The sequence below is a fragment of the Tympanuchus pallidicinctus genome, unplaced genomic scaffold (genome assembly GCF_026119805.1).
Source record: "Tympanuchus pallidicinctus isolate F22 unplaced genomic scaffold, pur_lepc_1.0 scaffold5, whole genome shotgun sequence".
Taxonomy (NCBI): Eukaryota; Metazoa; Chordata; class Aves; order Galliformes; family Phasianidae; genus Tympanuchus; species Tympanuchus pallidicinctus.
In genome coordinates, this window is record NW_026294769.1 from 32,146,897 (window position 1) to 32,171,384 (window position 24,488).

Consider the following 24,488-nt stretch of genomic DNA (forward strand, 5'->3'; position numbering starts at 1 on the left):
CTTAACCTTTTTGGTCCTATCTTCTACTCAGTGATTTCCAGCTAAGTCATTCTAACTCTTTCCTTTTTTTATTTGGTGTGAAATTTTCTCTCCTCTGATTCTTATTAGTTTTATCTTCAGTATCTCACTTCTTTCAGCATCTTTTCATGAAGAGCTCATCTTCTTTGTTAATATCAAACATGTTTCATGGTAAATCTAGATGTGACCTTTTCATTTCTTCAATTAAAATCATCTAATTTAACAAACGAGATTAAATGGTCACAAGTATTTCTTTCCCTTGTTTTGCATTTACATGCTTAATTTTATTCCATAGTGCTTCCAGGTCCGTCATTTAAGAAAGATTTAATGTAAATATTAAAAGTTTCTTATTCCAGCTAATTCATTGCTTGTACATAATTGATAATTTATCAATCAGAGAAAAAATACAACTTTTGTGAAGAGGATTACTGACAGATTAAAACACTGAAGCATGTTAGATGTTTTTTATAGTGTTGTAGGAAACTATAACAAGGTATTTGATGTCAAACTGCCTTCTAGTTTAAGGAGTTTATAGAAGTCTATTGTTTGAAGTGTTAAAGCATGCTTGTCTGGACAGGAATTTTGTGGTATTCAGTCCTTTATCATAATACATTTTTCCATTGTGGAGAAAGAACTCTTCCTTTTACTTCTTGTACAGTTTCACAGAGTAATTGATGCATCTGCTTTGTTTGGAGAGGTTGCTTATGGTACTTCAACATAGCCCAGTATTATTTTATCATTATTTTTAAGAGATGTGTGTAATGCCTCTTATTTATTTTCATAAAGCAGATACAAAGAGCATAATAACACTGTTGGACAGTTGCCCCTCTGTTGGACAAAGCAAATTCTTAGCTACAAAACACTGTTTTTCAACACAGTCACCACCATTAGCTGTGTGTTTTTGCCAGTGATAAACAACAGCTTGCATGCCATGCTTGCAAAAATCTACACTAGCAGAGGTGACCCACTGTTGCTCTCACTCCTGCTGAATTACACCATCCACTGGTTGGTCTCCATAAACATTCAGCAAGCGTCAGTGAATGTCAGTGGGTGCAATCTTTCTACATGGAGGAATTCAGTAACACAGCTTTGCTTCCTATGCACTTCCATGCCAGATGTTGTTTTGTCAGACTGCTCCTCTGCTGCTGTCTGTGACCTGGCAACAAAATGTGATGGAATATTGGTGTGAAGGCTCAGTTTGTACTGCCATACCACCACCATCTGCCTCTGACATCATAAAACAGGAAGCATTACTTTTGGAGCAGCCCTTGTAATATTTCTAGATCCTCTCTACTCTGTTCAGAGGAGTTTCCCTTTTTATTATCACTGTCTTATACCTTTTCCTTTGTTGTCTTTCATGTCACTTACTTTGTTCCTGTTGCAGAGTTGGGATGTCTTCTCTCACTATGCCGTACTTTCTGCTTGCTATCTTCACAGTGTGGTTCAACCAGCTTTCATGCACGTTCTTTGACTTCGGCTTTTTCTTTTGGTCTCATCTAGGTATGATTTCACTCCTGAGCACTCCTGTGGTGGTCTCAGGGATTCCTTCAGAAGATGAATGGCCCCAAGATAAGAAAGCTTGGACTTAACTAATGAGCCTACTCCATTCTTCCCTGAAGTTCCAGCGCAGTAGAACTTGTTTTCTGCACAGCATGCCTTTCAGTGCATCGTATTCCTTCTGTCACTAGTCATTACTGGTTTTGATTGCTGAAACAGAAATTTCTCCATCTTCTCTGAACATCCTTCAGTGCGTGGGAGGTAACTCATGCCCTGGTTGTTACCTTAGGCATGGAACATAGGCTCATACACATAAGTAATTGTGATTTAATTTGCTCAGACTTGGAAGATCCGTAAGAGGTATGGAGACTTCCTCCTCCCTGAGGTACTCCATAGCCTCCTCTTCCAGAGTCCTTTTCATCCACTCTTTTGCTTTGAAACTGTAACCATTCATAGAATCATTAAGGTTGGAAAAGACCACCAAGATCATCTAGTCCAACCATTAACCCATTACAACCTTGCCCACTATGTCCCTCAGCACCATTTTCTATCCTGTTCTTGAACACTTCCAGGGACAGTGACTTCACCACCAACCTGGGTAGCCTGTTTCAATACCATACAGCTCTTCTGAGAAGATTTTTTTCTGAGTATTTAACCTGAACCTTTCCTGGAACCATACTTTAATGACATTACCTATTGTTCTATTGCTGTTACCTGGGAGGTGAAGCTGACCCCCACTTTGCTACAACCTAATTTCAGGCAGCTGTAGAGAGCAATAAGGTCTTCCCGAGCTTCCTCTTCTCCACAAGCTGCTCTGTTGCTGCTCCCTCTGTGGGATTTTGGTCTGAGTTTCTTCTGGATGAGCAGGAGAACGATTGAGGCTGGAGGAATGGGAGCTGTGGCGATGAGGGCAAGGAGGTGCTGTGCAAGAGAGCAAGTGCTGTGCTTAGATCCCAAATAGTAGGTAGGAAAGGTAGGAATATATATCTCTGGCACCTTGTCTGACCTAGTATGTTGCAAATTTTAGGATAGTAGCCTTTTCTGCAATCTGCTACAGCTAGCAGTGTAACTAGCAGGTAGGGTAGGGTGAGCTTGAGGTGTGTGAATATCAAGGCATTTTTTCAGCCAGGCTCTGTGGTGTGTCTTTGTGCTGCTGCTGCTGCTTGTAGCAGTTTGGGAGAGTATGGCTTGACCTTGCTAGACGTGAAGCTGTGACCACGTGCTTGCAGTTCTGAGCGCTCTGAAGTGCCCTGTTCTGTTTCAGCAACTGCTGACAGCGTTTTAAAGCAGTAACACTGAAATTAAACAAAGTTGTAAGTGGAAATGATTAGGGAGTGTTGTCTTCCTCCTGCAGTGGGATGAACTGTGAGCAGCAGTACAGCGAGCCATCTCTCAGGGCACAGAGGGCAGGTTTTTTTTTGTTTGTTTTGTTTTTTTGGATTCACATTTTACACGGGTAATATGAGTTCAAATGAAACTTCCTTTTCGTGGTTTTTTTTTTTTCCCGCTTTTCTTGCTCTTTGCTGCACGTTGTGCTTTTTGTACTACACACCAAGCCCTGACTCCTGCTGCACTCACCTTGAGCAGGTGAACAGAGCTCCTTCAGCTTTATGGGCATAAGCACGCTTCAGAACCCAGTGATACACAGCCCTAAAATAGCTGAAGGTCACGCCGACATCCCCAGCAGAGCAGCACGACCCGCCGGCTGCCTTTTTGAAACAACTTTCAGCGTGTGACGGGAAGCGCCATTAAAGGCCGCGGTTGTTTCCCAAGGGCAGCCGCGCACCCCAAACCCCCGCAGCGCCACGGGATGCCTGCAGCCCCGCCCCGTGACGCGGCCCGGCGCGGAGCCTAAGCGCCTGCGCGTCCTCCGCATGGCGCTATAAACACGGCGGGCGGCGGCCGGGCGCGGGCCCTGAGAGGCTCGGGGCAGGGCTGGGCTGGGCGCCGCCGCAGTAGGACGAGCCGGCGGTCCGGGCCCGCCCTCCGCCCGCCCTCTCTCCCTCCCGCCGGCGGGGGAGGCCGGGCCCACGTGGGGCCGCTGAGCAGTAGGCAGCGGGGTGACCATGTGTGCTGGGCGGCGTGCCGCCGGACGGGGCAGCGCCTGATCGCTGAGCGATGCTGCGGGGCGGCGCGGGGCCCTACGCGACCCGGCCGCCCCACTCGCCTTCTCCTTCTCCATGAGCGCCCCGGCGGCGGCGGCGGCCCCCGTCAGGCTGATGCCCGGCGGGCACCCGGAGCAGCCGCCCGCCGGCTCTCCCGCCGGGGGCCCGGCTCCCGCGTGCGGCAGCCCCGCCGCCAAGGTGTCCGGCTGTACGGCGCCCTCCGCTCCCTCCGCGGGGCCCCCGGCGATGCGCGCGGCTGCTGCGGGGGGCCCGCGGCCGCTGGTGGTACCCAAGGGGCCGCCCACCGCCACCATCCAGCTGCCGGCCAACTTCCAGCTGCCCCCAGGTGAGTGCGTGCCCCCAGCCGCGGGGCCCCACGCGTGTCCTCCCGCCTCGTCCCTCCGCGTGGGCAAATGGGAGCTCAGGAAGCTGGGTGAGATGGGGAAAGTTGGGACGAGTGCCCCAGGAGTTGGGAGCCGGTCGCTTTTCTGCCCTGTGAGGAGGGTGGGTGAGGTGGGGTGTTCGCTTGCTTTGAGGGACGTGGAGAGCACGGGTGGCTTGAGTCGGGCACTATTAGGGGTGCTTAGAGCACCTGAGGCGGATTCAGGATGGATGTGGAAGCTGCCGCGTAAGGCAACTGTTTTGCATTCCGCGCAAGCCGTTACAGTGGAGTTCTTATGGCTGTGGTGGCTAACCAGGCCCCTGCGAGACCTTCGTGGAGCAAAGCATCACTCTGTGTAAGGTGTGCAGTGAGAATGCTCGAGGGGCTTGTCTTTTTATCACACCTGTGCAGGAAATAAGTTTGTGGATGTACTTCATGGAGCAGCAAAGTGAACACTGGTGTAGCACCCAGTGCTACCTTTGTGGTAGCTATGACTTGGGATGCTATCAGGGACTGCCCAGGTGTTCCTACCTGTACCACAGTGACTGATACCACTACTCTTACTCTCCTGAGGTACGCAGTTGCCTCAGTGCGATTGTTGCTGCAGTTATTTTCTGCTAGGACAGCTCCTTTGTTGGAGCATCTTTTTCAGTTACTTCCACGTAGGATGCTGCCTAAATGGAGGTCTGACTGTACGTTCTGTCCTCTGCTGCTGCATGTTTGCATTTCCTCTTTTTTGTTTCTCTTTCATTTTTCTTTCTTTATTTTTTCCGCTTCTTTTTCAAAGACACATGTCTCTTTGGGATTTGTTAATATAAGGGGAAAGAAAGTGTTTAATAAGTAAGTTTTGCTTTGGGTTTCCCAGCACTCACATGTGCTGTAATATCTGGGTAAGTCAGCAGTCAGGGATGAGTCTAACTCCCTGCCAACTTTCCTCTGAAATGAAATGTGGTGAAAATGTTTGTTTATTTCTTTATTATTTAATAGTCAGGATCTCAAATTTTCAGGGTTTTTACCTAATGCTTTACTCTCTGGAATGTACTGGCATTCATCTTTCCATGCAGGTGAAGGCATGTACAACTAGCTGGTAGTTTGGGAAGTGCAACTTAGCAATACTTTTTATTTTCTCTTTTTTTTTTTTCTTTCTTTTTTCTCTGCTGTAGCTTGATATAGGTAAGTGAAGGCATAGTGCAGGGTATAAACTGGCTTGTGTTGTGGCAATTGGCAAATGTAACAAAAGTGGTGTTACCATTCTGTTGCATCATCTTGTTTTCCTTGCTCTTGGGACAAACTAAGAAAGAAGACTTTGTGTTGAAAGTTCAGAGGTACCAGTACTCTGCAACATTTTAGCTAGAATTTAATACACCAAAAAGGGCACCGAAGATGTTGGATTTCTTATGAATTGGTGAATGTCTCCAGGAAATGCTTCAGAATGATCATCCTAAGGACAATTTTAAAAATGCATTCTTGCTTGATAAAGTGTTAATGTTCTACCCCTGTCTTTATTACTCATTAAAAATTGAATTGATGTAAAAATCATCCAGGTGCTGTAAGATGGTATAGCATTAAAACTACAAGTGTTGGACTACTTAGAAAAGACAGTGGAATAAAATACTGAATCCTTAAGCTTGCAGAGTTTATTCCAAAGAAATTATAAAACCTAGCCATATGGCCTAAAATGAGCTAGGTAGATTGCACCTGGCTTTAGAACAGTGACATTCAACCTGCAGTACCTGTGAAAGCTGGTAAGAAAAATGCATGCAGAAAGTGTGCTCTCTCTGGACTGCAGTTGGAGGCATTGAAAATGGCTTCTTTTAAGAAAAGGTGGATGACAACAGCACTTTTATTTGTCATTTTGCAGTACTTGTGAACTTGCAGTCTAGAGCAGGTTTTGCTCTTTTAGCTTTATAGACAGTTGCTGTTTGCAGAAAAGAAAGGCATCCAGGACAGCAGAACTTGACTCTATTGTCTGGGGGGCAGAAAAAGTTCTTGAAAGTCATGGATTTAGGCTGTTCTTTCTTTTTCAGCTTTTGCTTTTCTCTTCCTTGCCCAGAGTAAAGCGAAGAGGTGGGAAAGTTAATGTCTGATGACCAGGTATTTCACTCCTCTGAGCTTGGATTATGCTTCTGCCAAATGCTACTTCACTGAGTTTCCCATGGAAGATTGTTGTGCTTCACAAGTTCTGCCCTGCATACAGAACCAGACTTGTACATGACTAACAAGGGTATTTAATCATTTTCCTCTTCAAAATGCAGGTTCGGGGCTGAATAGCCAGACTAGTGCTGTGTTCCTCTTTTGTCCTTAGAGTATCTCCTGTACCAGCAGTCATGAGGTGGGAGACCCTGCCTGCCTGTGCTATGTTTTCAGCCAAGGACTCTTTCACACACCTCTTTCAACAAGACAGATTTTACCCTGAAGCTTTGGTGGTTGTGTTTTGCCCTTAAAATGCTATTAGCTCTTAGACTGGATGATGGGTCTGTCTCTTCCTAAATAGAAGGAATATCTATGATCGTCAGTTACTGTCACTGTTAACTTTTGCAGCATTTCAGAGTTTTGTACTCGATCAACTTGTCTGTATGACTGGTGAAGGCCAGGCAGTGACAGAGTGCAGTGCTGCCAATAACATATGCTTCTGACCCCAGCTCTGGGTGCTGTGGTCTGTGCTGTTCCAAAACTCTTCCCCAAACTGCAAATATCTTGTCATAGTCCACATTCTTAATGGGGAATTGAACCCTTGGTTAACTTAAGCTTCCTATTGCAGGAGGAAATTGTTGGGTTGTGCTGCTAAAAGAAGGAAATGGGTAAAGGCTTGGGGAGGAGAAGGAGTGGTGAGGTTTCTGGTTATCTTTATTGCATTTGATTTCCTTTTTTCTTTTTTTGAATGCAATTCTGTGTCTGTGTGGATTTTACACTGTCCCTGTCCCTCAAATTGTGTACAGGTGTTGGAAGAGACAGTCAGTTGTATCTGCTTCTCTCCCAAAGGGACAAAACATTGCAGAGCTCATCTGGCTGATCCTCTGTTGTTACCTTTGGATCTGCTTACTGTGGTGGGCTTTCTGTGGGAGAGAGCTGATCTGCCTGGCTCTGGTTGGTGCTGCTGGTGAGCCAGTACCGCTGGAGGTGTCCACTTCACACATCTGGGCTTGTGTCCTGACTCTGCCTTACTTTAGGCTAGCATGCTTGTGTGAGGCTCAGCTACTACACCAAATCTCCTCTCCATCTGCCTTGGAGGCCAAACAGTGACAGGTACAGGTCCTTGGCTCCTATTTGCAGCTCAGTTGTCTTCACTTGTTTATTTTGGCCTGTCCCTGGCAAGCTTTCTGCTGCCTGCAGCTTATCTGGGCTGATAGCAGATAGCTGTTGAGAAGGCACAACTGAGTGTTGTGGCAGGAGGCAGGTGAACAGTGAAGCAGGCACCTGCAGGAAGGAGGAGGGAACTGAAGCAGTGTCCCTGTGTTTCTCCTAATTGTGTGGCTCTAAGGTTGTTTGTGTAGGTGAAAGCAGACAAATATCATCATTCACGTCTCAGCCAGCATAGTGGCTTTCCTGTACTGCACTCTGAATCTCCCTTGTTCCATTCTGATGCTGTTTCTTGGCTGTAAAGCTGCTTGATGTTTTCATAGTTGCATCAGTCCTTTGCTTTAGAATAGAAGTGCTAATTTTTAACTTCTTATGTTTTGATTGTTTAGTAAGTGGTTAGTCAAAATGTTCTTCCAGCAGATCAGGAAGCTAGAGACTTTGCTTCAAAGTCTGCAGTTCTTGGATGTGGACAATTTCTTGAATTCTAAGTATAAAACTCGTCCTGTAGATGACCAGAAGGTGCTAAATGATGCATTCTTTCAACTTTAATATCCCAATGGTATCCTCTGCTTAGCCAGGTTTACCTGAGTTGATTGAAAACTTCTCTCTTCAAAAGCACCAATGCCAGTCAGCTCTTTCCTGAGTGTTTGTCAAAGCTGTGGCAGACCTGAGGAACCAATTCAAATTTAGCAGGTAGTGAGCAAAAGTCTTCTGCTGCAGCCAGTGGGAATTTCAACTGCTCCATAGGATTTGATTTGACTTTCACAACTGAATGTGTCTAGCACAACAATGCCTTCATATCATTAAATGTGGTGCCCTATGGGAATTATGATTTCAATCTTGGCAGTAGATATAAAGCTAATTTCTAGATTTATGGTTTTCACATAAAAACAAATGCGCTCTGAATACTGAAGCACTGAAATACGATGCTCAGGAAAATTAGTGTTTTAGGCTGTTCCAATCTTAAAGTCAATTGGGCTGTATTGCACAGAATTACAGCTGTTGATTGGTGAGTGCTTAACTTAATCCTTAGAAAATGTGAGCCTGACTTCGATTGCCTTTGCGGTATTTAGAGGACCCTTTAGGTTACAGCAGTAAAAATAGCATCATCCATGCACAAATGGATGAAAAAATACTGAAGATAATTCAGTATTACTTTCTCAAAGACTGGTGAAGTAGATAAGCTTTGAGTTGTTTATTTCAAGCAGTTTGAAATAACAGCTTTCTTTAAGTTCTTTTACAGAACCAAGTATTTGCTGTGCCATGTGGTGGAAATCTGTGGTAAGCTTATTGAGTAGAATTGCATCTTACAGTTACTTATGCAAGTCTTGGTATAAGTTGCAAAGCTTTTGAGGAATATAAAAAATGAGTAATTTGTATTGTTCTAGGGCTTGTCTTTGTCTTTTGTCATCTGAAGTTTTTTGCATAAAGCTACTTCTCTGAAAATTCTGGTGATTTCTCCAGAAAAAGATGTTTAATTTACAAAGGTGAAAATACCACAATAGAGGCAGGTAATGTACTTCTTCTCTGGCAGATTTTTTCTACCAGTATTGCAGGAAAGTACTCTGTAATCAAGACTGAAGTAAGGAAAACATGATGGCAAATAGAAAATCCTTGTTACTAATGAGCAAATCTAGTTGCTGTTAAGCCTGGAAAACTCATGAAGCTCAGTGTTCTTGCTGGGTAACTTGGTGGAGCAGATGGATGTTATGGCACTTGGTTTTCACAGCTCGTGGTTGCAGGCCTCTTTCAGTGCACAGTCCCAATTTGTCGGAGGCAGGAGAAGTGGGTTTGTTAGTATTAGCTGCTCATAGGAAAGTTTCTTGTGTGGATATTCAGGCAGAATTGAAAGGTGGGTGATGCAATATCCTCTGGTTGGCACACCTCCTGAAGGCTTTCACCTGCAGCTTGCCAAGTGGAAGATGCCAGATAGTTGATGTGGAGCCCTCAGGAAGCCAGATCCGTCTATTTGGTAGTGTACTACAAGGGAATGTTTGTATTGAAAGAGTTAAGTGTATTCATAGCATCACTAAGCTTGGAAAAGACCACCAAGATCATCTAGTCCAAACATCAACTCATGTCTGTTACTGCTCTAAACCGCATCACTCGGTGCAACATCTATGCTTTTCTTGAAAGCCTACAGAGGCAGTTACTGCACCACCTCCCTGAGCAGCCTGTTCCAATACCTCACCGCTTTTCCTGAGAAGAAATTTGTGCTAATGTCCAATCTGAACCTCCCCTGGCACAACTTCAAGCCATTACTTCTCATCCTATTGCTGTTACCTGGGTGAAGATGCTGACTCCCACCTCAGTAAAACCTCCTTTCAGGGAATTTAGTGATAAAGTCTCCACCAAGCCATCACAGTTATCTCAGATGCTCCCCATACGACCCTTCACATCTCCATTTTCTTTCTTCAGAATGCCTTTATGTAACTTCTTATTACTGTTGAAATATCACACAGTTAGTTACAGTTTCAACAGTATCTGTGTAGAGAGGAGTTACTACTTCCATAAATGTTTTGCTGTCTTCTATGAGAATTTTTGTTTGCTCCATCCTGTTTAGGAGAAGGGCGATAATCAGTGTTAAAACTCAGTGTTAAGCCCCTTGCCTGTCTTACTGAAATATATGAAAATCCATTCAAAAGAGGGGTGAATTTGTGCTGTTAGAAAATCAAGTGGAATTCAACCTGCTGCTGCTGCTGTTCTCTGCGTGAACTCTAAGAAAACAAAAGTCTCATTGTAAAGCTAATCTGGATTGAGTTAATTCTCCTCTTATTTAAAGGAGACAGGAATCTAAAGGGGGATGATGCTGCCTTGTATTAGAATTCTGTCGTGGTGCCAGTTTTTTTTTTTTTTTTTTTTAACCATCTCTTGATTTTAAATTTTTATATTTGTTGAATGAGTTTCCCGTTTCTTTCTAACAACTTCTCTGTAAGAGCGTTCTGGAAATGGGAAGTGCAGGGTACTGATTCTTAGGAAGCTGTGTGCTGCCATGTCTCAGACTTCAAACTGCAGATTTAAATAATTTCAGTAAAGACTAGGACTTCAGGGCTAGCTATAAGAGGGTGTGGAATATGGATTCAGTACCTTTTTGTAGCAGAAATTCTCTAGAAAACAAGGAAATGGGCTCCTCTGAGGTAGTGTTTCGTTGCTATCAGCAGAGTCCTCTACAAATACACAGAACTCCTTCATGAAGTAAGTTGGGTCCATTAGAACTCAGTCAGATCACTTCATCTATAGAAAGTCCTATAACTGATTCCTTAGACAGGCAAGAAGCCAAGCTTTATGTAGTGAAGTTGCAAGCCACGGAGATAAGATGTGGAAATGCTGATGGGAAATCATAGAACCATAGAATGATCCCAGGAGCTGAAAGACATGGCTCAAGAATGTGAGTTAGATGTTCTCATGATATCAGAGAAGACTGCCTAGTGGAATGCAGAGTTGGCTTGGAATCCCGTATGCTTGCCCGTAATAAAACCAGAAACTCTTGGGATTCTAGTGTAATAAATACGCTTCGAATTTGAATAGAAGCAGTAGTGCCATCTTGGAACTAGGCCCAGAAAACATCTAGGATCTGTCAGTTATTTACAGCCCCTCCAAAATCCAACACAATGTCCAGGTTGTCTTCAGTGTTTGATATGAACATCTCTTCTTTGCTGTAAGTAAGAGTGCTCTACCTTGCAGATGGGCTGGTTATGTTTTTGTATGGGGTTTTTACTGTAACTCTGTAAAATTGCATGGATATTAGTATACTTTCAAATAATGAAGTTTTAACTCTGTGCAGAGTGCAGGAAAACTCTTAATGGGAGCACGGGCATGTAATCTGTGAAAAGGTGTAAATGCTGTGGGGAGGAGAGGGCAGGACTGCTGGTCTGTGGAACAGATATCTGTCTGGGCACAAAAAATGCATTAGTGAGCAGCTAGCATCCAGCAGTTTGGATAACTTACTCATTAAGCTGTGCCCGAAACTTGACTTCAGATATTTGTGTTTTTAGCATTTTATTACATTAGAAGTTATAGGCCAGAGCATTGTGGTTTAACCTAGCAGGTGGCTGGCTCATCACCACACAATCATTCGCTCACTTCCCCCTTCTTCTCAGTGGGGTGAGGGAGAGAATTAAACAAAAAAATGCCCCACCAAAGTAGAACTCACAGGTTGAGATAAAACTATTTACTAAGTTAGAGAAAAAGAAAATAATTATGGCTGTAGGTATATATGAATGTACATAACAAATGATGCACAAGTAACTGCTCACTACCCTCTGACTGATGCCCAGCCAGCCCTCTGAGCTGTGGAAGAAGAGGGAGAGATGAACTCCCCCCCTCCCTCAAGACCTGTTCTGCTTGATATCATGTGGTATAGAATATCTCTTTGGCCAGTTTAAGTCAGCTGTCCTAATTCTGTTCCCTCCTAGCTCCTTGGACCCTTCTCTGTGAATGGCCTTGCCTTTGCACAACAGTTTAGCAGGCAATTGTAAACACGTGTGTGTTACCAACAGTGTTTTTCTCCTAGAACCAAAACAGCATCATATCAGGTGCTCTGAAGAAACCAATTCCGTTGCAGCTGAAATGAAGACAGAGTTCATAAGTTCACGTTGTGGTGTTTGTGCAATTGGCAAAGATGCAGTCAACTCATTTAAGCACTTGTTGGATATGGTATTTCCCTGCACCCTTGTGCTTTATCAAACCTATCTCTGTTCTCTTGTAGCATAAACGCAAATTAGGATTATTCCCTTTGAATACTTTTCTTGATGTGGAGATCCATGTACCTCTGTGCAAAACAAGGAGTCTTCAATTAGAAGTAAACATTAAGTATCTTAAGGTGGTACTGCAAAATCCAAATCACAGTTCCTGAGTTCCAATCATGATTGAATTTCTCTTGCATCTACTGACATCATCTTCCACAGGTTTGTGATGATTGTCTCATGCAGTGAAGTGCTTTATGAATGCAGTCTACTACAAGCTGAGCAAGTCAGTTTGGTCTGTGTAGTGTAGACAAGCCCTCTGTCCTGCTTGTCTGGAAACTCTTAAGAGATGTCACAAGAAATCCCAAGCAGGAGATACCTGTGGCTCTCCAGAAGATCAGTTGTCCAAATACAATTGTATTCAATTTAGAATAGAAGATAGCATTCATCTCGGTGGACTAGGTGCTAAACCTAGCAGCTAAACCTCTGTGGTTGCATCATTTTAAGAGTGAGAAGTTACACTTGTTGTTGATGTTGTCTCTGGATTGGGCTGTCTTCCTTTCTTCGTACTCAGTACAGGAATCTGAAGTAGATATTCAGGAAAATTCAGATACTGGTTGGGGGGCTGTGAGGATTAAGTAGTTACTGTGCATGCTGTGGGGTCCATACTTAATCTGAAAAAATAGGGTCCCAGCATATTGAGTCATGTACAAGTTGGGTTACACAGTATCTAACTCACCTATCCTGTCTTTCATGGTATTTCATAAAAACTTTATCTGTAGTGGACTTTTACAGCCTATCTACAACACAGTGCACCTTGCTGTGGTCACTGTTTAAGTAGTCAGTCTTTAAAAACGAGCGTTTTAGATCTGTCTTACTCCTGAAATCTGTAACTTTTAAATGACTCAAGAAAAAATGCCTTTTGTTTTTGTTTTTTTTTAGTTTGTTCTTGCTTGTGTTTTATTTAGGAAGCAGGTGTGAAAGGTATGATTTCCTAAGTAGGAGACTTCTTTTCACTTTCTTATGTTGCACTGCAGTCTACTATTGCAAAGCAGTTCTAAAGAGCTGTTGTGCTAAGCAGTTCTGTTGGAAATCATGTAATCAAAGCAGCAATTCAACATGACAGTTTAAGCTTCAAATGTAACAACATATGGTGCATCTCCACAGGAGCACACCTGCTAGCTAGTGCATCTCAGGTACCTGCAAACTCCTTTTGGCTGTTCTCCTTTGGAAGTGGCCTTGACAGAAATTGAATGGTGAAAGTTGCCCTTGTGGGATGCTTTTAAGGTTCATTGTTGTTGGCACTGTTGGGGAAGCCCTGGGCTTTGCTTGGTAGCACAACTTAAATTTATTTGCAATAGTGCAGTTTTGTTGACACTATTCCCTGAAGCCATGCAGGTGATGTTACCATGATATAAGCAGATCTCTGCCTTAATCTCACTTTGTTTACATATCTGGTAATGTTTTGTCTTTGATGTTTCTGGTTATAATGAAGAGATACTTGTCCCTCAACTTTATCAGGTGTCTGGAAGCTGCTCCTTCCACTAACCTGTGTTTGTTCTTTTTTTTATTTCCAACTTGGATGATAAGCACAGCCATGGTTTAGAAAACTCAAATTGGATTCTAATATGTTTAGAAAAAGCTTGGTTTCCTTGGCAGGTACGATTGGCAAAGCATAAACTTACAGCTGGGTTTTCTTGTATTTGAAGTAGCAAATGGGAATTTAATAGACAGGTTTTGGTTTTCCATAGCACAAGCTGCTGTTGTGGCTGGGTAAGACGTGCTGTGAGTAGTGACTGCCCAGCCCTGGTCTGAGTGGTGCTGGGCATCCTTTCTGAAGGCTGAGCTCCCGGAGCTTCTCTAAAGGAGAAGCCAGGTCACTGAGGAGAGCTGTCAGGGAGACTTCAGTGTGAGAACCTGTAGTGTGGTTCCTTCTGGTTAGCCTCAGAGGGAGCTGAGCTGGGTCAGGTTGTCAGCTCCTTCCCTCTTGGCTTTCCTCCAGGACTGCATCTGGAGGTAGGATTAGTAACTTCAGCATTAGGTCATTTCTTCTGTTTCAAGGTGGAAGAGAAGTATCCAAGGGTTGTGGGTTTTTTTGTTTGAAGATATGGGAAAGTATAATTTGTCACAATCAGAAATGGAAATTCTTTAGATGGTCCATTTCTTGGTTTGCTGTCAATTCTTAACATTGGGTTGTAATGGCCAAACTGTGTGTTTGAGGCTTTGAAGTGATGTCTTATGGCTTTTCGTAACACCGATTGCAATAGTGGAAGTTTCAAATTTGTTTTAATATATTTTCTAAAGTCAGCCATTTAGGGTATTATACCTGCAAGAACAATAGTGGTGAGTTACCATCGCATTGGGCTTGTTGGTTTTAGAGTTCTAGTTTCACTAGTTGTTGCAAAAAACTATGAACGTGAAGAGGCTTTCACTGTATAAAAGTTCTGCTGAGTTGTACAAATAGAGCAGAATTTTAAGTTTGTTCTAAGTGGAAAGGTTCCTGTTATGCCAGAGAGGCCTACAAGACTGGAGTAGCTTTGGGTAACTTCTGCTATGGATGCTCTCACCCAAAACAAGCTTGAAGGCATTTTTAACAGCTTTGATGAAGCATGGATGTCCTTTTGCAAATTAATTCTGCTACTGGGTGGAAAGTTGCCTTGTGTTTCAGTGCATGATGCTGATGGGTTAGTTGACTGTCACAATGAAATGGGTTACTGCAAGCTGTCAGTATTTATGGTTGGAAGGGTTTTTTGTGCTTTTCTTTTAATTGCTCAATAATTTGCTTATAAACTGTACTGTATTTGCATAAGCTTGCTGCCAGTGTATCTCTTGTGCTAATTTCTTGTCAAGCGGAGCCTGCTGGAAGCGCTTCCCATTGAGGTGACTGGAGAAGAGAATACTCTTCAGGCATGATGTTCATTTCTGGTGGAGCTTAACTGAAACTTTGCACACCAGTGCAAAAAAGAACCATATAACTGTGCTAACTGTGGTAATTATCGTATCGTATGGAACAGAATTCACAGATACAGCATCTGTGCTTCTGTCAGTTTTGCTAAGAAAAAAATCAAACGATAAAATATCCAAATATATGAAAACAAAGAGTATAATATGTTCCAAATCTCAAAAGGAATTGAATTAAATTTATAGGCACCTTCTTAGAGTAGAGCTAGCATTAACATTTTTAAGTAAGCTGAGAAAGAGAAAACCTAAAACTAGTAGAAGTAATAGTTCTACAGTCCTGGATATAGACCTAGTGCAGAGAGAAATGCTCTTGCTATCAAAATGTGTGCATCATCAGCTTTCTCTCTTCCCCTGGAATCTGCATAAACATGTGATGTGAACAAGGAAAAATGCACTTTTTCTGACTGATGAGAAATTGCATGCAATGAATCACTGTTTAAATAAGATAGTGTGAAAGGAAAATCGAAAACCAGGTATGTCTTCTGTGATTCCAGGCATTCATGGATTAGATTAAAACATCCATCTGTACCGAAATGTAACTGTAGTCAAGATTTCAGAGGAGCAGGAGAAAGCTGAGTTGTCAAATGGAGCAAGTGTTTTTCTGGATTTGCAACTGTCTTGTGAATCTGCCCTGGCAAGGTTGGTTGAGAATGGGGGGAATCATTCTAGATGCGGCTTCTTCAGTCTTAGTTTGTGTTATTTAAGTAGTGATGTGTTGTCTTTTCAGAGTTTTATGCAAAGTTTTTTGCTGCCTTGCATTTTCCTCTTTCGCTTTTGGGATGAAAAGCTGCTTCTAAGCACATAGCTATAGCTTTGTGTTTATTGGCTTTTTTGTGTGTGCTTGCTGCTTTAAGTGTGCTGTTTATTTTAACTCAAAAGAAAAATTTTAGGTTATATTGTATGCTGTATTTTGACTTCTTTAAACAAGCCAGGTAGTGAAAAGATTATTCTCTTGATACAGAGTTATTATACACCAGAAAATATTATAAGTGTGCACTGAATATATGGGATTCTCCAGATATTGGCTAGCCTGCAAGAAAATTCTCAGCTTTACAGAACTGTAGGAGTTGGAAGGGATGGGATCAATCTCCTCCCTGCTAGAGCAGATTCTCTGGAGTTCTATGCAACCCTCTAAGAAAAAAAATAAGTTTAAATACTTTTACTGACTCTTATTTATTTACTGGGATGTAGTTATGTACTGGGATGTGTGAGCAACTACTGTGTGGGGCAATGGTAGTAGCTGTAAAAGGAGGTAAAAGGAGGTGATGTGCCAGCAAAAACAAGCAGCTCTGTAGCTGCTGTAAAGGATCTGCAGCAGTTGAGGCCAGGAATCCATCTGGCTTTTTGTAATTGTGACCCTGATGAAAGATCTGGATTTTCAGGAGTCCAGCCCTTGTAAGGACTGACAGGGAGGAAGGGAGGGCATTGGTAGCTGAGTGGCTTCCAAATGCAGAGTGCATGATACTTGTGTTGTAGCATATGATTTTCTTTAGTGTACTTTTAATTGAAAGTAATATTTTAATAAAAAATACTTCTGTTTGTTAATTGTTAAATTGTTGGTCATTATTGCTTGACAGGATGAGAGAAAGGTGGTAGGCTCATTTGTGTTCTGTTGTGCTCTGTGGGCTTAGAAGGAAAAATAAACACTAAAGAAACAAAGCAGAAGAGTCTACTTTTTCAAAGAAATCTTCCTGTTTGGCTGTACTCAACTTTGATTAAATCCATAAATTTGAATGTTTTTGGACAGATCCTTGACAGAGGGACACCTTCATATGTGTGAATAGGCTTAGCTTTCAGTGAGGGACCACTGCCTTCTGTTTAAGGGGATGGCCTTGATGTAGGTAGGCGAAGTGCCATTATTCAGGCTCCATTTTCCTGTACAGGCTTCCTCTAAACTGTGTCTTCACCTGTAAGCGTGCAGCTAACTGTTCAGAAAGTCAAAATGTGTAGAAGCGGCTAATTCTAATAGTGGTGATGCATTTTTCAGACTGAAGAACTGTTTGAAGGGTGTTTACTGTTAAAGTGATTCCAGAAAGTCTGTATGGTGGTGGGGAGGAATGGCAAAATCCCAGATTTCTTTTGACTCAAATGATGGATTGATTTGCAATTAGTCGTGTAAAGTTTTGGTATGGCTGTCTGGTCAAGTTTGTCACTTTACTTTAGGAGTTGTTTACTGTCATAAAATGCAGAGTAAAACTGTTGTGGGCTTTTAGTGCTTACTTCTTGAGCAGCTGTTCCTTGGAGTAAGAAACTAAATGTTACATTTGCTTATCAATGTGGTCTAGCTATTTCTTCCACAGAAACAGCAAAGCCATAACATCCCTTAATTTCTAACACTGGATGTTTTTCTCCAACAGGAACTGTTCTTATCAGAAGCAGTAATGGTCAACTGATGCTAGTATCTCAACAAGCAATAGCACGAGCACAACCTCAACCACAAAATAACACAAGTGTACGAGTGTCTGTACCTAGCAGCACACCTGCAGTGAGAATATGTGCTGTACAGGTAAATTCCCTCACAGGTTTAATTTGTATGTTAACATGGTCATAGCAGGGCTTGCAAATAAGCTGTTAAGAGTTAACTAAGCATTTGAATGTTTTCTCAGCAGTGTGATTGGTGTGTTTTGTACATGAACATCACTGTGCCTATCTTTCTGTCTTTCAAACTGCTAATTGTTACATTTGGGTTTGTACAAAGTAAGGAATTCCTGTATTACAAGAACGATGTTCTGTATTTTTCCTTTTTTTTTTTTTTTTTTTTTTTTTTTTTTTTAAACCAGCTGCTACCTAAATGGTTACTGCTAGTGTAACTGCAGCTTTTTGGTTTTCTGATGGGATACTTCTCTGGAGCAAAAGGAAACTGAGAACCTTTTGCTTCTTCCCTTGAAGGATGTTCCTTCTCATTCCCTAAACTCTGCTGGCTTTTTGCTTACATTTTTTACAATGGAAAGTAAGAGTTGATCCAAAAAAGAGGCATCTACTTAATACAACCAACATTATTATCCTTTAATCATTTAATTTTGATTAGGATTAGTGGCTAACTGTCTCTGAATATGTTCTCACATAGAAAACCAGTAGGCAGATAGCTTTGTTGGAAAGCGTTTCAAGCATACTGGTTGTATGAATGTTACTTGTCTTGTTATTTTATGAGTGGTTTATATCCAACAAGAACAAATCCTAACTTCAGGGTATGTTTTGTCACTGGCTTGTCTGACAACTGTTCTCTGCATGTGTATGAATACTGTTATTACTTTTCTTTTTTAAGAACTCTGGAACCCAGTTAATAAAGAAAGCAGTACCTACTCCTTTGAAACCATTATCTCAAACAACAAATGCTGTGACTTCTACTGTTCAGTCACCTGCTGTTATGCAGGTAGGTGGCAAGATTCATTGTACAATGGAAGAAGTGATGGAGAGAACTGAAGAAAACATAGATGCATTCTTGTTATTTCTAACTAATGTGGTTTTCACTAAGCTGATAACTTCTGCTCTTAATTTAATTATGCCTCTGCCAGCATGTGTCAGATCATCTTCCCTCACTGTAGTAGAAAGCACTCTCACAATAGCATTGAACAATGTGTAAAATAAATAGTCTAAAGAACCATTTTCAGTGCATTTGTGCTCTGTGACTGAGCTCCTCCAAGCTCCAGCTGAAGCTTTTCTGGGGAGTGGAGACTTCCTAATGCTTTTATGTTTGGGTTCCCTGATTACTTTGGGGGGTGGGGAGGAAGTATAGTTAAGAATGGTGCTGAAGGGAAAATGAGCTATCTGTAACACCAGTCAGGTTTTTTTTTCCTCAAGTTTGAGATTTTGAGATTTTGTTTCCTTTTTCTCATTATAGGTTGAAGACCTCTTTTCTCCAAGTGAATTAAGTGAACTTAGTAGACAGATTGCAAAAATATGTAGATATACAATTACTGGAAATGTATTACTGTTTTTCTATTGTGTTTTTTGTCTTGTTTCTCATTAGCAGAGTGAAATGATATAGGACTACTCCAATGAGCCCATTGATACTTGTAGAATATGAGACACAGATCCAGTTGTTTCTCTGTTCCAGGGGACCACGGGTTTGGATATATGTGTGTGCACATGTGACGAAAAGCGAACTGCTTCTTTCTGTTCTGTTCTCCCTGTAGACTGGGGGAGAAATCAGAGATTTTGTTTGTACTTGTCTTTTTTTTTTTTTTTTTTTTTTTTTTTTTGTGGCCAAGCTGACTTGAGCAGTAACAGTTGACCAAGCATTCAGAAAATGAGGAGAAAAAAAAATCCAATCTGGATGTATGTTCTTGACCTTGGGTGTTTGAAAGATGGAGAGATAAGTTTGCTGACAGCAGTAACTAATAGTCTGACTTACAGATTTGTCCTCCTGCTGTTCTTCTGTATTAGTAACTGAGAACTACCCACAGCTCTGTCTGTGATGTTTTCTCTCTTCCTTCTCGCTATAGGTGGGTAGTATTGGAATGGAAGGGGAAACCCAGAGACCTCTTCTAATACATTTTCTATTTCACTTAGAATTGGAAGCAATGTATGCTTTGTGTCTGTCAAGAATAATAGTGGATATTCCTGACCTATTTTTATTTTGGATTACTAGCTTGCAAACTGTGTGCTTGTGATCTCTACACAGGAGTCTTTGGAATGTAAAAGCAAAAATCATCTGCTGTGCTATCCTTACACTGCAGGGAAGAGATGGATGTAAAGATTTTTTTCCATTAGATGGGTGAAGCTGCATACATCCTCACCATTTAATGTGAATAAATGTTGATCATTCTGTTAACTAATTTCACTTACATTTGTGTTTAAAAAGGTTCTTCTGTACTTTCTTGGTTCATCTTTGATGTAATCAGTTCAACTTGTGATTTTTGTGAAGTGTTTAAAGAGGTAGACAGTATTTTTGGCAAGAAAGTTTGTAGAAACTTGAACACTTCTAATGAGCACACAACTTGATTTAGGCTGCAGGAGGGATGACTAGGAAAAGTTAATACTGCTGTTTTTTGTTTGGAATGGCTTTCTCAGAGCATGTCTTGCACAGTATTTGCAAAATACTCTGCACAAGTCCCTTTTATAATAGAGTAAATAAGTGCAGTATGGATACACACTATCATAGGGCCACAGTGTTAGCTCTGGGGCAGCCAAAAGGAAGAGGTGTGTCAAGGGAGCCTGCACGTAAGGTAGCACGAACTGCCTGTGGAAAGAAAGGAAGAGAGGCCTTGAGCCTGGCTTCCTTGGTTACAAAGTTGTTCAGAAGTTCTAAAAGAACTCGTTGGTCTTAGCCTTAGATGTTTTTTGAGGTCCAGAAAGGGAATGTTGGTGTATAAGCATGTCCTCACAAAAAGTGGGGAACATAAAAAGTTGAGATGAAATGATACTTGCCTTCATTTGTCTCTTATCCCGTTTGAAGTATAACCTGATGTACACTGCAAAACTCCCTCTGATTGCTGGCTCGAGGACTGTTCTCCTCATCTACAAAAATATTTGTTTTTGTTCCTGAATGTTTGAGCTCAGAGGTTGTACAAAATACCTGCACTTTTTAATTTTTTTCCTTCTTCCCAGATGGAATAACATGGTTGCAAAGTATCTAATTAGCGTCATGCTGGGGCACTTTCATTTAGATGCAGAGCACTTCTCTTGAAATGACTTCAAAATGTGCAGGATTAATGCCATTTGTGTGTGTGTGTGACTGTTTTTCTGTTGCTCAAAGTGAGAATGAGAATTGTCAGTAGTGTAAAAAGGTTGAGGGCAGATGACAGAAGTTAATTCCCATATACTTGTCTTCCTGGGAAAAGGGTCCGGCAGACTTCCTGTTGTTTCCTCCCTCAGCTGATAAAATACTGTTCTGGACCTGATGTGTAAACACACTGGAATTTGCAAGAGAGCAGCTCCAGCAAACCTCATGTTTTCAGTTTTTAAAAGCCCAGGGCATTGCAGCTTGACAGTTCTGTACTTTGTCCCCTTCTGTCTTCCTCCCTTCCATCTGTTTGTGGGATTCTCATGCCCAGTTTGCCTCCCTGTGGTCTTAGAGCTGATGAGCTTCATCCTTGGAAGAGGCAGTGGTGGTGGCAAAGATCCTGCAGAGAGCTATTAAAGTGTTATCAATGGTGGGAGCCCAAGCTGGAAAGCTTTCTGGTAGCTGACTGCTTCTTTCATATCAAGCTTGGCAGCACTTTGTGGGGGAGCAGGATACACCCAGGAAAAAGAAAATTTAACAAAAGTGCCAGTGTTTTGCTCTAGCTTTAAGCATTTGCTCACTAATTTTCCCTGTCCTGAAATATTTAAAAACACGTTGATATTCTACACATGTTCTGTCCAGTTCTGATTTTTTAATTTCTTTTTTTTTAATTGATGATGAGGTAAGTTGGGCTCTTGCATTACCATCTTATGACTAACTGTCAATTAGCAGTGTGATTGCTAAATGAAGGTGATGTTTAAATGTATTAGGAGTCAGTGAAAGCAGCTGTGTTGGGCAGATCTGAAACATTAATTTGACCTACAAAACAGCCTTTCTTTTGAGACTTTTGGGGAAAGGCTGGAGGAAGAAACAGAACCTAACTGCAGGCTTCAAATGCTAAACTGAACCTTTGCTTGTTTCTGTATTCTATGGCTTCAATCTGTGGCTTTTTAGTAGGCAACTTGAGAAAATAAAAGGAGTGGGGGACAAAATCTTACTTGTGTTATGTTGTATTAGAAGAATGATGTGACTGGATGTTTTTTATTCTAATTAGACCTGAAATAGAAATACTCATATTTAGTAGGTTTTCTTTGGCAACTAGTATTTTTTAGCCTAGTTTGCAAAGGAGAAAGACATTTGTGTATTGTTTTTTCTAAGCCTTCACGACTCTTATTCTACTGGAGCTTCTGTTTCGTTGATAGATAAAGAGATTTGAAAAGATTTCAAACTCATACATGAATTGTGACAGGGTTTGTGTCTTGATGAATTTGAGACAGTTTGACATTGGTCCCCATGAAGAAAAAACAGGAAGAACTACTTAGGTGCTTTTGTTCATCTGGTTTTTGCTGGTGCATCCTTCCAAAATGGACACGACACTTTTCATCTGGTGCCTGTGTGACAGGAAACATAAGGAATATCACAAATGGGAAGAAAGGAATATAAATAATTACCTGAAATTGTATTTATCTTCAGAGTACTGTCACTTGGCTTAGTATTAAATTGATTAGTCTTAAACTACAGAAGCATGGCAAAGTTTGAACGTTGGTTTTGAACTATGTATTTCTTCACAACTACTTTTTCTTCTCCTTCACTTGAAGTTACAGGCACTTTTTTTAATATTGGTAAGCGTTTGTCCTTCCCTACCACTCACAGACTTAAAAACAGGTTGCTATGGAGGTTCTGTGACTTAGATTATTAAATAGTCTTTCAAAGGAAAAATAAAAAAATAAAAAAAATAAAAAAAAAATCAAAATTCTGAAAATAAAGATAAGATTTGTTCATTTATGTTTTAAATAATAATCTTGAGTGAGGAGGAAGGGTGCTACGTAATATGCTAGCAGAATATAGCGTGTGTTATTTGTGCTAGTCTTTGGTTTCAGAAGTGTTAAATTTTTCTTTTCAGCCAGCAGCTGCAGCAGCTAGTGTTACTGCAGTTACTGCTGTAAAGCCTTTGAGTACTGGAACACCTGTAAAACTTCCAGTTACAGGACCACCTGCACAATCCATCTCCCAAAAGGCAGTCTCTGTGAAAGCAGAGGGCACAACAGTAGCACAGACCAGCACTTCTACAGTAAGGAAAAAAAAAAGTTTTTAATTAAAAATTAACATTCTCTACATTCATCAGAGGTTGGAGAGCCAACTTGACATCTAACAGTCTTTATTTCCACCATAGGAGATGCTAGAGAATGTGAAGAAATGCAAGAATTTCCTTGCTACGCTAATAAAACTGGCATCTAGTAGTGGACCTCAAGCCACTGAGATGGGGCAGAATGTGAAGAATCTGGTGCAAAATCTATTGGTGAGACTTTTTTTTTTTTTTAAAAGCAAAGTTGTGACATTTATATATTGATTTTATATTGATCTTAATTTTGACTTCATAATTTTGTTTCTTCTCTTTCTACTTGTGTTGGTGTGTTGTTTTTTAAACAGCTCGAGTTGTGGTAGAGTACATCAGATCCTCCAAAATATTTCATTATAATATGCATTTTAAATGGATTCCATACTGTAATTTCCCCTCTCATTCCAATTTCATTTTATGCACACAGGTAACTGTGACAACAGGAACAGTTTATTGTTTTTATGTAGTTTTTGGGTCTGAGCTAGACTACATTAGTGTAGGTTTGAATTCTCAATAGCAAGGGTTTTGCTGTGGTGATTGTAGTTCACTACTGAGTCTCTATTACTCCAGGACTGAACTGAGTTGCACACTGATGGTGAAGCTCCATTGAAATGAGTGTGAAATTACCCATGTCTTTAGACAGTGGGATGGAGAAAATAATGTGATGGCTTGCTAGCCTGTCTGCTTGCCTAACTAATTACTGAATATAGTATCGGAATGCAAGATAACACACCATAATACAATATAATCAGAATTGAAGCTAATAAATCAAATATAATGAGAGAGAGAATGTGTGAAAGGTGGATAGGCCTCACCATAAAGCTGAGGTGAGATGCGCAGTCCAGTTGAGCAGCAGGGAGACGGGAAGAGAACTGACGAAGAGCAAACAAGAAAGAGCGCATGAAGTGACCTTGCCAGGAGTTGTATCTCCTCTCCCCTAGGGAATGTAGTTCTTCTTCTCTTCTGGGCAGGTACCCGGGAGTTGAGCATTAACTGTTAAACTCCCAGTGCCCCACGTGATGTTATGATGTGGAATACCAAAACCAAAAATCACAAAACCATAACACCACTTTAGCAGAAGGATATGTGCTGGTAGAGGGAGATGATTTTGCAAGTCGTACTGAAGGAATTTCTTAGTCTAGAAAAGCATAGTGTAGAAAGAGGTGTAATTTGAGAGAACAGATTGCTTTAAGATGCAGCCTTGCAAAAATCTTTTATTTCCCTTCTCCCACTGCCTTTTTCTTTGTCCCTGCTGGACTATACACTACAATTCCATTGGAGCGTGCTAGAATTAATCCTTGTTGTGCTTACAGTGCTTTTTATAAAGAACAGTAATTACCAGCCATTAATAAATTGTTTAACTGTGCATTTGTTTGCTTTTTGCAGTATTTTTAAAATGCTGTTTTTCTGTTATTCAGTATGTGTGTATGGTGTGAATGCAGAATAAATTAATGTTTCATATGCATAGGGGAAACACGTAAACAGCAGCTGTAAAGTAAAGTGGTCCTCAAGGCAGCATTTCATGGAGTGGGTGTCAAGAACCTTAATGTGCACTGAGATGTGCTGTACCAAATCCCTGCAGTTGTATCAGTGGGACCTCAGTGACCTGTATCCACAGCCAGACAGGCAGCAGATCCAATGACAAGAATTGAGCTGCTTGAAGTTCTGTTCTTCATGGTCCTTAAGCCCCCTGCTCTGACCACGTAGTTGTTCTGTGGGAGGATAGAGGCGAAAGGCATAACTTCTCTGCTGACTT

General features: G+C 41.4%; 1 protein-coding gene across 3 annotated transcripts in view; it reads left to right on the top strand.

Moving 5' to 3' along the window:
• The first annotated feature begins 3,444 nt into the window (after window positions 1-3,444).
• TAF4B (TATA-box binding protein associated factor 4b) overlaps window positions 3,445-24,488 on the top strand; it is a 70,503-nt gene continuing 49,459 nt past the window's right edge. For 2 of the 3 annotated variants that reach the window (XR_008211366.1, XM_052704456.1), the window contains exons 1-5: window positions 3,445-3,966; window positions 17,306-17,454; window positions 18,214-18,321; window positions 22,517-22,684; window positions 22,787-22,912. Coding sequence is in view for 2 of the 3 variants with exons in the window: in XM_052704456.1 (XP_052560416.1) it covers window positions 3,696-3,966; window positions 17,306-17,454; window positions 18,214-18,321; window positions 22,517-22,684; window positions 22,787-22,912 (822 nt within the window). In the remaining variant the exon portion in view is untranslated. Of the gene's footprint in view, window positions 3,967-15,473; window positions 15,588-17,305; window positions 17,455-18,213; window positions 18,322-22,516; window positions 22,685-22,786; window positions 22,913-24,488 lie in introns of those variants that run through there. The other variant, XM_052704458.1, reaches the window with a different exon arrangement.